General features: G+C 41.0%; 1 protein-coding gene across 6 annotated transcripts in view; it reads right to left on the bottom strand.

Annotated features, from left to right (window-relative positions):
- Positions 1-632: 632 nt before the first annotated feature.
- Positions 633-13,018, bottom strand: part of mapk10 (mitogen-activated protein kinase 10) — a 260,364-nt gene continuing 247,978 nt past the window's right edge. For 3 of the 6 annotated variants that reach the window (XM_068015005.1, XM_068014958.1, XM_068014895.1), the window contains one exon: positions 633-1,045. In XM_068015005.1, coding sequence (XP_067871106.1) covers positions 906-1,045 — 140 coding nt within the window. In that variant the 3' untranslated portion in view covers positions 633-905. The remainder of the gene's footprint in view (positions 1,046-13,018) is intronic. The other 3 variants (XM_068014977.1, XM_068014988.1, XM_068014997.1) reach the window with 1 other exon arrangement.

The raw sequence follows: 13,018 nt of genomic DNA, 5'->3' as shown, positions 1-13,018 counted from the left end.
TGCCATACTGTATGACATGTACTTCCTTGTCATAATTTATTAAAGGTCTTTCAATTTAGTTCTGAATAAATGACAGTAGTATAACAGAACGTAGCTACCACCTTACCATTTTAATGTAATGTCGGTGTAGAGACAGTGCACCGTTTTATGAAAATTGGCATACTATAATAAGATTTTTTTTTTAATTGCATGTATTTGGCAAACTTGGACTGCAGCCTAATTAGGACAGGTAGAAAGAGTATAGTCCCTTTAACTGATCAAGGAAGCAGCAACATTTCAAAGCAAAGAAAAGTAACATTACAGTTTATAGTCTATGCATGGTCAGAAATGGCTTCTGTTTCTGGATGTCCCTTTAATTAGACTTACAGAAATGTATTCTTGTTTGTGTTTCAAACTGCAATGAAATTCAATGCTCAAAGGACTAATAGAATTGCATTTCCTGTCATTTCGTAGTTACTATCATGTAGCATGTGTTTGATGAGATTTTTGGTAGGTAATATGCATATGGCCATATATAGGAATATATTTTCACAAGGTGTTTATAGTCGTCAAATACATAACGAGTGGAAGAAGGGACACATATTGCAACTTTAAGGAGACAAAAGTGCATTTAGTTTTAACTATAATGCTGTATCTTTCCTGCTCACCTTGAGTCGCCAAAGCAAGTGCCACAGGGAGCTAATTTATAATCACATATTTACACACTGTGAAATGATGCTGCCTAATACTCTGAATGAACATCAGTTTCATTGGAATGAGATATAAGCAAAGCATTTTGACATAATATTTTAGCATCAGTACTTCCACGTTCCTTTTTAAGTAGTTCATTTCCAGAGAGACACGCTGAGTATTTAGTACTTGCATCATTTTCTAAAGAAGAAGGGGCTCCTCAGGCAGACGGTTAGTCACCTGCAACAAAGCGGTCCTGCTGAAGTTTCCAGGCTGCTGTCAGTGTCCGACGCGAGGGTCTGGTCGGTTGACATAGATGAGATGTCGTTTACTGATGAGGATGGAGGAAGGCTTTCGCTGCTATTCACTGCTGCACCTGTGCTAAGAAATTAACAGTAGAGCCATAAAATCTGGGAACACAGTTCAATGAGGGCAACATTCTTTACTCGATTATTAAAGGGTGCATTCACACAACAGAGCTGGCTTTACAAATTTGAGCTCCTGGTTGTGTTTCCTGCCAAAAGCAGATATTCATAACATTGGCCTTTATAGTTCAGTGGCAATGCCAAGCAGTTTCAGCTTTCCACTGACACTCAACTTTTTTGTTAAAGGCTAACCATACTCTATAGATTAGCAATATGAGACTCCCTTCTTTAGGTGGTCCAGAGAGAGATAAGGAAAAAAAAATGCTCAATCCTTTCAAAACATGTGTGTTGCAGAGTGACATTTCTGATTAAGGGGCAATCTGTGATCAAAACAGTATCAGCCACCAATATGAGCCACTAGTATAGCAGCACACTTCCTGGGAAGATAACCAATCCCATCAACCCACTGGTGTGGCAACCTTCTGTTAATAGATGAGCACCTGCTCGATGTCTCCACACTTGAAGGCTCACTTTCAGTGTCTGGTGACCGTCCAGTCAACAAATACACTTGCACATGCAAGAGAGTTGCTGATTCTCCATACAATGTCCTCTCTGTGCTGTTCTAATTATTAGCAGGAATGTTCCCTCACATACTGGAGTCTGATTCCTAATATTTTGCTGGAGTATTCAAAGCAGGAACAACTGTCGAGGAAGCAATTTTTAAAAATTCATTCACAGGATGTGGGTGTTGAAGCCAACATTTGTATTTATTGCCTATCTCTAATTGCCCTTGAGAAGGTGCTGGTGAGCAGCATTCTTGAACCTCTACAGTCCTTGTGGTGTAGGTATACCCCCAGTACTATTAGGTAGTGAGCTCCAGGATTTTAATCCATCAACAATGAAGGAATTGCAATATAGTTCCAAGTCAGGATGATGTGTGACTTGGAGGGGAATTTGCAGGTGGTGGTGTTTCCATGCGCTACTCCCCTTGTCCTTCTAAGTGGTAGAAGTTGTGGGTTTGAAAGTAAAATGCACGCAACAGCAATTGACATTCTTAAAATTCCCATTTTTAATGTGAGCAGTTTCCAAAACATAAGGCATTTCCAAGGAGTGGATTGCTTCTTGACTTGAACAAGCTATTCATTTCTCTAATCCAAAAATGCTAACTTCAATAAGCAAAATCCCGTTTATGGCTCAACAGGACATGTAAATCATATGCAAGGAGCACTTAAAATCTGAGGAAAGAGCACAGAGGAGTATTACTGTCCTTCTAACGTAGCAGACCAAATGAGAGCAAGTGTAGGTGGACCACATTCAGCCCCACATTCAGTCTGGGCAATATTCAGCATTGTTGTGAATGGCTGCACTGAATTGAATGCTTATCGCTGGCAGTGTTGGTCTTCTTATGGCTCCTTTTCTGTTCAACATCCAGGTGGTAGCAGGCAGAAACTACACTCTCAGTTTCTCCCACCGTGTTTGGGCTGATTGCAGAACTCAATTGATTTTCCAGGGGGATTTCTAAGGGTCCAGAGCTCCTGTCTGAAAGAGGCAGGATCCTCATGGATGCACAGAAACTGAGGTTACATGATGCTATTACAATGCTGGTGCCATTTTCTGACCTTACTGCCCAATGGCACTTCCTGCCCCTGTCCGCACAAACAATCAGCAGTAGAAATTATTACGACCAGGTGAGAAAGGGGTCTATGGGTTCCCTCGCAGCCTTTTCCTGGTTTGGCCGTAACAGGGTTTAATTTGTAAAGCATCTTTTTTTTTAGCTTCCCCTCAGTGAATCATTGTTCACTGCTCTTCAGTTGTAATGGCAAAAAAACCAACCAGACAGGTTTTCTTAGATTTAAACAGGAAAGGCGTAAGTTTATTAACCTTAAAACTCTAATTCAGTTAAAACTACAAAAATACGTGATACGACCACACTAGCATGCACACGCAATAAACACACACACGGATAGAGACAGAAAAGGAGAAAGAATCAAGGGGAAAGGTTTGAAGCAATAGCTGGAGTTCATTTACTGTCTTTTGAGTTTGATGTTAAGTCTTTGGTTGCAGTTAAATCCTCTCGTCTCGTTGGGGCCCAGTGCATTTTTTCAAACTTGTTTTGATGGTTTTCTGTCTTCTTGAAATCCAGTTGCAGTCTCTTCTTTTCGTGAGAGAGACAGTGACAGGAAAAAATGTTCTCTCTTCAAGTTTAGTTGCAGTTGGACTTCAAACTGTTATATGTACACAATTCAAATGAAACTTGGGCCAGCAGGCCAGTCATGTGACTAGCTCTTTTTTGGTGCAACCTGCCCGGCGAGGTTTTGTGGAATCTTTCAATCTGAGTAGACATCTTCAGTAGGGGGTTGGAATGCTGACTTTCACACATTCAATGTCTTGTGATCAAAATCCATTAGGTTAATTGAATCAGGGAGCAGTTCCATTGTCTTCTCCAGGCAACTGTCTCTTAGAATGCAAGTGTTTCCAGCCACTGTCCTGTTAGATTGCAGGTGCAGCCATGTTTTTGGTTCAGTAAGAGTTTAAAATTAATGTTCCAGCCTTTCTGCTACTGCACAGTCTGAGTTACTGGCTTCATTCCTTTTGTTCAAGGAAATTCCCAGCTTTCACAGAGACGGGCAGATGGTCACATGATTGCCTCAGTGTATTCTCTGGAACCTTCCAATAATTAAAAGGTACCTGGACCTGCACCTGAAGTGCTGTAACCTGCAAGGCTACGGATCAGGTGCTGGAAGGTGAGATTAGAATGGATGGCTGATGTTTTTCCCAGCCAGTGTAGACACAATGGTCTGAATGGCCTCTTTCTGTGTTGTAACCTTCCTTTGGTTCTATGGTTCTATGAGATTCAAGGTTCGGAATTGGCTCCCCAGGTCCCAGGATGCCAATATTTACACTTGGAGGGGTTTGCTCTTTCAAAGTCAAGGTGTTAGGATTTCCTTGAATGCAATCTTAGGTTTTTCAATCACTTAGAGCAAGCCATTGTTCTGGGTCTATGCTCCTCAGACCTCTGTCTCCTGTTGGGCTTTGGAATGTGAAAAGGTGTTTCTGATGCAAATTGCAGTGGCCGTCTTGGCTGCCAGTTTTTTAAAAGTTAACTGCAGGATTTTTTCCATCAGCAGTTTAATGTAAGTTTCCAACCGATGAATTAATCTTCCTTATTTAGCACATCATTTTTCCAGACAGTTGCTGCAGTTCAAAACCTCTATGCTGCCAGCACCTCTCAGGCTGCCATAGGAAATAACAGCAACATCAGTCAGTCCACAGTCCTTGACTGTATTAAACAGGTGATGGATACTTTGTTTTTCAGAGCAAACATATTCATCATTTTCCCCATGGACATGCAGAAACAGCATCCTGCGCAACCTCCTTCATAAATCACCATGTGAATGAGTCTATTTGTGTACGCCTAGAGTGTGATCATCAGTAGAGTGTCACACAGGTCTGTGCCCACTTTCCTGGCAATTACCATGATGCTTTCGTATTGCGTAAATATCCATTGCACACTGTTTTCCATTACACAACCTGGCTGCTTGGAGACCAGGGCTAATGGATGCACAACTAGCTGATGACATCTTTTTTTAATTCATTCATGGTATGTGGACGTCACACTTATTACCAGCATTTATTACTCATCCCTAATTGCCCTTGAAAAGGTGGTGGTGAGCTGCCTTCTTGAACTGTTTCAGTCCATGTGGGGTAGGTATACCCACAGTGCTGTTAGGAAGGGAGTTTCAGGAATTTGATCTAGTGACAGTGAAGGAATGGTGATATAGTTCCAAGTCAGGATGGTGTGTTACTTGGAGGGGAATTTGCAGGTGGTGGTGTTCCCATGCATCTGCTGCCCTTGTCCTTCCAAGTGGTAGAGGTTGCGGGTTTGGAAAGTGCTGTCTAAGGAGCCTTGGTGCATTACTGCAGTGGATCTTGTAGATAGTACACACTGCTGCCACTGTGCATCGGTGGTGGAGAGAGTGGTCATTCAAGGGCTTGTCGTCTGCAACCTGTAGGAACTCAGGACTGAAAGGGCCCAGCTTCAGACTGTAACAACTGGGTGTCTGCTCAAGCAATCTGGTCCAGCTTATTTTCTAACATCAAGTTGGGCATTTCTTCAGGAGGTTGCAAGGGTACAGAAGAGTGTGGGATCGCCTCCCTTGCTGGTTGTCTGCCACTGTTGTGTGCAAGAAGACAGGAAGCAGGTAAATATGTGCCCTGTGCGAGAGCTTTCAACCCTCATCATGTATCAGTCAGTTTAGAATGCATGATGACAGGAAGAAGCAACAAGTGTGGCTAAGAGGGTGAAGCAGTTCTGAGGGCAGTAGCAGCTTTCGAGGGTGTGAGTAAAAGCAAAAAGAAGACACAATGAAGTCATCCCTGCTGGCCTATGGACAATCAAGGGATTGGATGATCAACCATGATCATAATGAATGGCCGAATGGTCTACACCTGCTCATATTTTTTATGTTTCTATGAAATGAGTTAGGAAAGGATTGATTGTGCAAAGGCAAAGGTAGAGTCCTACAGAAAGAACAAGAGATGTAATGGGAGGCTTACCTGGCACGCTTACTGAGATCATTAAATTTCTCTCTGCACTGCAGTCAGGTACTGGAGCTAAAACTGATCACATTCATATGTGCCACTTGTCATACCTGTTCACCACTCACCATCCAAGGGGAAGAGGATCTCCCTCCATCAGCATCCCACAACTGTATCCTAAAGCATGGCCTTGTTGCAGCATCATAATGTTGTTTCCATGCTTTGGCCACAAAAAAAGACTTCCCTTTAAGCTGCTGCAGGCCCTTAAGAATCTACAATTGTGTCCAATTTCCCACCTTCTTGTCAGCAAGCTATCTATGGGAAGTACTTTATATGTTGGCTGTTTGCCTTATGCACACAGATAAGGGGCGACCCAGCAAATGGTAAAGATCCCCCGCCAACCCCTCTGGGTGGACACGGCTCTTGGCCCAACAATGTCCATCTGGTTTCACATTGAAAGATCAAGATCGACCCAATCATATTCAGTGGTGTCCCTTTTCATACCCTCTAATTATACCAGGAAAACAACACAGTGTTTCACTGATTTTAACATTTTAACAATGACCACTTACCATCAATACTTACTTTTGCAAAGCTATTTTGGGGAATACAGAAGTCAGACCTCACTTAAAAGTCTTCCCAGGATCAGGCATTGATACAACATACTGAAAGTGCCAGACATGAACTGTGAATGATTATCTCCTGCCATTAATACAGGGTACTGCTCAGAAAACTGTTATTATCCGTTGTATACATTGAAATACCAAACTGATGAAAATAGTTGCTTTTTTAACTTTACCTGCTTTGCTCAACTTTTTCATCATTTTCTGCAACTGATTGTGCTTCCATTAATACACTATCCTAAAATTTCAACTCAGCTTTATATATTAACATTTGTTAACTTTTCCCTTTGACAGTTTGGAATAAGATAGATGCCAGCTGTGGCTCAGTGGTAGCCCTCTCGCCTCTGAGTCAGAAGGTTATGCATTCAGGTTCCATTCCAGACACTTGTGCACATAATCCAGGCCTACACTCCAGTGCAGTACTGAGGGAGTGCTGCACTGTCTGAGGTGCTGTCTTTCAGATGAGGCATTAAACTGAAGCCCCATCTTCTCTCTTAGGTGCATGTAAAAAATCCCATGGCATTACTTGAAGAAGAGCAAGTGAGTTCTCTCTGGCATCCTGACTAATATTTATTCCTCAACCAACATCACTAAAACAAATGATCCAAGTGCTGTTTGTGTGATCTTGCAGTGCACAAATTTGCTGCTATGTTTCCCTACATTACAACAGTAACTAGACTTCAAATGTATTTCATTGGCTGAAAAATGCTTTGAGATGCTCTGAGGTTGTAAAAGGTGCTATGTAAGCATCCTACATGTTACCTATATTGAAATATTTCATTCCCTTTTCAAATATGCACAGAATAGAAGCATAAGGCCACAAAATCACCAACTGGGGCTGGGATGCAGTAATTATTTTTCTGAAATATGGATGGAAAGTTGAATAAAATTCATCAGTAACAAGGGATTTAAATGGGATGGAAGAAATGAATTCATTCATGCAAGGCACTTTGCAGCCAATGATGTACCTTTAAGCTGCAATTGTCATATTGCAGGAAATGCAGCAACCAATTTGCAAACAGCAAGATCCCATGAACAGCAATGTGATAATGTCCTGATAATCATTTTTTAATAGTGTTGATTGATGGTTATATATTGATCAGGCCACTGGCCTAACGTCCCTGTTCCACTTTGAATAATGGCATGCAATCTTTTGCATCCACCTGAAACAGCAAATGTAGCCTCAGTTTATCATCTCATCAAATATCAGCACCTTCTAGTAGTTCAGCACTCCCTCAATACTGCACTGGATTGTCAGCCTTGATTTTTATGCTCAAGTTTCTGGAATGGGACTCAAACCCACAATCTCCTAATTTAGAGGTAAGAGTGCTACCAACTGAGCCACAGAGCACAACTAGAAAACAACACTAAACTGAACAGTACAATACACCTGGAGCTACTCTGTACAAGTTAAATACACACTGTGGGAAATATTAGGCATTGTGATGGTTAAATTAGTTGTACAGTTACTAACATCATTTTATTTCTTTCAATTGGAGAGCCAATGCCATTTAGTGCAACCAAGCTTGGCAAAAATCTATGAACTTAATTCTTAAGAACATAATAATTCTATTCTATAGGTCAGGTCATGAATTTATAATATTGACTAACACTATAAGTAAACTTGGAAACTTACAGTGAAACTAAAAACAACTATTAGGAATATGGCAATAGCTGCAGTTAGAAAATATCTTTGAATAATTCCATTTATTTTCACTGTGTAAATGGATAAACACCTTAGGGGAAATCAAAGCAAAATATTTGAAAAATCAACAGAAAGTAAATGTCACTGAATGAAGAGTTCCCTCCACAAACACTAAGTGGAGTCTTCAGAATTTTCAAAAGGCTCTTTCTTATGTCTTGTACTTTGAGATCATGAGGGTTATTCTAACTTTGTATGATAATATAAAGTGGGTGATAGTGAATCAGCAGCTTGTCTTCCATCTCTCCCGATTTGCATTTTCAGTGTAATGGCCTTGAACAAGTTGACCACTAACAACACAACCTCCTTGTTTCGAGAACAAACTGGATCCCAATGATCAAGAACAAAATGCTTCAATCCTTAAGCTTGCACTGCTCCCAGCACAAGCACAACCATCCAAGAAAATCTTAGTGTATCAACCTACAACTTCTGCAAGCACCATGGAATAAAAATGTACAATAACTTCATAAAATATATATCTGACTATGCATCCCTGTAAATACAATTTTAGAAAACCTAGAATCATAGAATCATACAGCATATGATGGAGGCCATTTGGCCCATTGAGCTATGTGAAAGAGTTTTCAATTAGTCCCACTATCCTGCTCTTTCCCTATAGCCCTACATTTTTTTTCTTTATAAGTATATATCCACTTTCCTTTAGAAAATTAGTATTGAATCTGCTTCCACCACCATTTCAGGCAGTGCATTCCAGATCATAACAACTCACTGAGTAAAAATTTTTTTCTTCATCTCCTCATTGGTTTTTTTGTCAATTATCTTATATCTGTGTCCTTTGGTTACCGACCCTTGGGCTAGTAGAAACAGTTTCCCCTATCTATATCAAAACCCCATATAATTTTGAACAACTCTTTGAAATCAACTCTTAAACTTCTCTGCTCTACATAGAACAACACCAGCTTCTTTAGTCTCTTCACACAATTGGAATCCCTCATATCTGGTACCATTATAGTAAAAATCTCTTCTGCATCCTCTTCAAGACCTTATCATCCTTCCTAAAGTTTGGTGCCCCGAATTGGATACAATACTCTAGCTAATACCTCATCGGTGATTTATAAATGTTTAGCACAACTTCCTTACTTTTGTGCTCTAAAACCCAGGATCTCATATGATTTTAACAGCTTTATCAACTTGTCCTGCCACCACCAAAGATTTAGCCGGCAACCCTTTTAAAATTGTGCCATTTAGTTTAATTGCCTCTCATCATTTTTCCTGCAAAATTCATCAGTTCACACTTCTCTGCATCAAATTTCACCTTTCATTTATCTGCCCATTTCACAAGTCTGCCTATGTCCTTAAAGAAGAGAGTTAAATTCTTCTAAAAGTATGATGATTCAGCCCACTGGGGTATCAACATGCAGCGTTCTGACAATGGAAGAAAAGGTCTTCACCTTCCACTCTGCACAGTTCTTGATCTCAACAACACCAAAGATGGCAAGTAGAGTTCAGGAAAGATCCATCAGTGACTTATTCAAAGCACGATGGGCTTGATGGCGACTAGATTGATTCCTGGAATGAGAGGATGGTCCTGTGAGGAGGGATTGAGTAAAATGAGCCTATATTCTCTGGAGTTTAGAAGAATGAGAAGTGATCTCACTGAAACGTATAAAATTATTAGTGGGCTTATAAGGGTAGATGCTGAGATGCTGCTTCCCATGATTGGAGCATCTAGAGCTAGAGGACATAATCTCAAGATAAGGAGTCAACCATTCAGGGCTGAGATTGGGAGAAATTTCTTCCCTCTTTGAGCATGACTCCCTGCTCAGAGTTGGGCTTAAGTGAATTTACCCTTGGCTCTCTTTGTTTAAACAGTGTCCTCCAAAAGATGCACTCCTGGAGTGAAATGTGAATATTGTTGTGATGTTTACTTGAATGGGCATGGTATCTCTACTACATCGACCTTTTTTTTTCAAATAGGGAGACTTTAAAAATGTTAACAGTTCATCAACTTGCTTTTCCTATTATACATTTACAGTATAGAAATGTAACACTATAGTACTGCAATAACATTAAATAGAAATTGTTGTGGGCCATTTCTACATGTGAATGAAATGTAAAGACAGTGTTTTATTTATTTGCAATTGTTTCATTTTCCATGCACTCTAACTCCTGCAGTAATGTAGCTCACTGTTTTTCCTGTTCTGGCACTTCCATTCTTGTTACAAACATGTACCTGTGAGTACTCTTTTTCTCTCCCCAGCCTGAACTATTAGTGACAAGGGCATTATATTCTATATAAATATTGTACTTTATAACAGCTTACATTGTGACTTCAACAAACTTAAGAGGGGAGTCTACCATTAGAAATATTTCAAAAAACAAACTGTTCAGAAGAATTATTATTACATCCATGTATTTGTAGGATTATTTTTGAATGCCTTCCTTCAAACAGTAAGTGGCGATGGTATTATGCTGCATCTAGTTAGCAGCTGTAACATCATAAGGAGACCCAAGTAAAATCAGTAACTGGAGTACTTCCATTTTGGGCAGGTGCCCGGGAAATTTCAGCTGCTAAAGGGGACCAGCCACTGCTAAACTGGCTTCTTTTAAATGTAAAAAAAATTGTTGGTGGTGTAGTGAATGTGCTGGCTCAAAGAGAAAGAAGAAACATTCCACTCAGGCGCACAGTTGTCCCGATTTTAAATTCCATTGACTTCAAGGTAAATAAAAATCAGATGAGATATGAAACGGGCTGCAGATTCACTAGCATCTATTTTACATTATCTCACAAAGTCAAGATCTACCCCAATTACCCACATGAGAAGTTTGGCTCATGGCTATAATGCTATCCAGTGGCCACTCTAACTAGGACAGAGGTAAAACTGGAAAGTCACTCTTTGCAGCTTTCCAACCTCTGCTCTCAGCTGACGGTGGACATATGAATGAGCAGAATCACCAAAGTGAATATTGGAAATAATAATAAACTTTCTCCCTTAAAATAAATATTAAATTCAGCCTGCCCTCTCTCTCAGACATGGAGGGAAAAAATAATCGCATTAACAGAAGGATCTAATGGTCTCACAAAAATTATTGAAAAAGACAGCTACAGAAAATGGCTCAAAGATTGGTCTTCATGAAAACCATAATTAAAATTTTAAAAATGTATCTCTCAACACAACATAAGCATTTATTTCACAGCAAACTTTGTTTGTTTAAGGTATATTTATAGAATGTTTTTAAAGGCAACTGTAGGGAAAGAACACTGAAGATACTCCTCATGTGAGAGTCCTCACTCAGAAAGGCAGTTAGGGATGATATTTTCCTTCGTTCGCTAATTTTAGACCAAAAGCAGTCATGAGAATATCAACCTCTTCATTAAATTAGTGAATAACTTCCTCTCCCCTGACCATCCCACCCACTCACTTTGCATTACCTGTGCATTTCATTCTTTGTTACTGAGTTGAAGTTTATTTATGAGCAATCAATGCTAGCATTCCCAGTGACGCCTAATCATGAAAATGCATTAAAAAGTTGGTGAGGAGGCAGTACTTGGCAGGTGTGTGGGAACCAGGAGATAATACAAGAGAGGAACACCAAGATGCACAGAGAATTGGAAGGGACAGATAGCACTAGAGTAGGAGATAGTGAAGTATTAGATGGGGTCAGAGTGAGAGTGTTAGATAGTACTAGAGGAGGGAATCGTTCTGTATTAGATGGGAGTGGACTGAGAAGGACTATGAGGAATGCAAAGGCAGGATTACAATGCATGTGTGTAAACTCACCGAGTGTGGTAATAAGGTTGGTGAGCTACAAGGGCAAATAGCAGTCTGGGAATATGATGTAGTGGCAAAAACGGAATGGTGGGTTAAAAATGGCGAGGGCTGGGCACTTAATATGCAAGATAGAGAAGGAAAAAAGGGAGGTGGGTTGGCAGTCCTGATTAGGGAAGACATTGCAGTGCTGGAAAGTGGGGATGTCCTTGAGCAGGCAAGGACAGAATCCATTTGGTTAGAGTTGAGGAGCAAAAAGGCCATGATCACATTACTAGGGGTATTCTATAGGCCTCCAAATAGTGAGAGAAAGATAGAGGAGCAAGCCTACAGGGAAATCATAGAGATGTGCAAAAATTATAGGGATGAATTATAGGGTTGTGGCGCGCTTTGAACTCGGCGGCCTTCCGACATGGAAGTGCTGCCACCAAGCCCTGCAATATTACACGCGGGGGTTCATTTAATTAGAGGGATGGAGCAGCCACCCCAGATGATAGAGAGGGGGCGTCCAGCATGTCCCTGGTGACGACGACCGGCGCCAGCGCCGGCACCATATTTAAAGGGCTTCAATCCCTTCAGTAACATTATAATATTGAAAGGTCCCGGTCTCCGGGAAACAAAGATAAAATTTTATTTCAACTCTAAAGCCCATCTCCCACCCCACAATGGGTAATTTATATATATATATGCCCTCTCCCCCGATAATAAACTTTTATTGATATCCTGAACCTTTCCCCCTGAACTTTGTTCCCTTTGACCCTCAACCCCTTCCCACCATCCCCACAGCCAATAAAAATTGTTTTCCCCATTCCCCCACCCCTGCTGCCCTGAAAATGTTATTCCTCCCCCACTCCTCACCAGGTTCTCACCTCGGAACTCTGTACGGAGTTCCGAAGGTGCACAAGGTGCAATCGGCGGCTGTAAAATCAGCGTGGGACGGCTGCCGCCTGCAGGTAAGTTCATTTACATCCAATTTTTGCTAATTTAGCTATTTAGATGCAGGCCCTGCGGGGTCGCACCGAGGTCACCCCACCGCCAATAATATGAAGGGCCCTTCTCGACATTAGGGGTTTAGGCAGGTCTCTCCCCGCAGAATTTTATGGGCCCCCCCCCCTGCCGCAACCACGGCATTGAGGGGTGGGTAAAATTTATCCCACAGAGTGGTGATATTGGGGGACTTTAATTACCCAAATATCGATTGGGATAATTTTAGGGTAAAGGGTTAAGAGCGGGAGGAATTTCTAAAATGTGTCCTTGATCAGTATGTTCTCAGCCCAACTAGAAAAGAGGCATTGCTGGATCTGGTACTGGGAAATGAGGTGGGCCAAACAGACTAAGTGTAACAGTGATCATCGTATCATAAGGTTTAAACCAGTAATGCAGAAAAGC

This window comes from Heterodontus francisci, chromosome 1, assembly GCF_036365525.1.
Source record: "Heterodontus francisci isolate sHetFra1 chromosome 1, sHetFra1.hap1, whole genome shotgun sequence".
NCBI classification, from domain to species: Eukaryota; Metazoa; Chordata; class Chondrichthyes; order Heterodontiformes; family Heterodontidae; genus Heterodontus; species Heterodontus francisci.
Note: the sequence above shows the minus strand (reverse complement) of the source record. Positions and strands in the feature narration are given on the sequence as shown.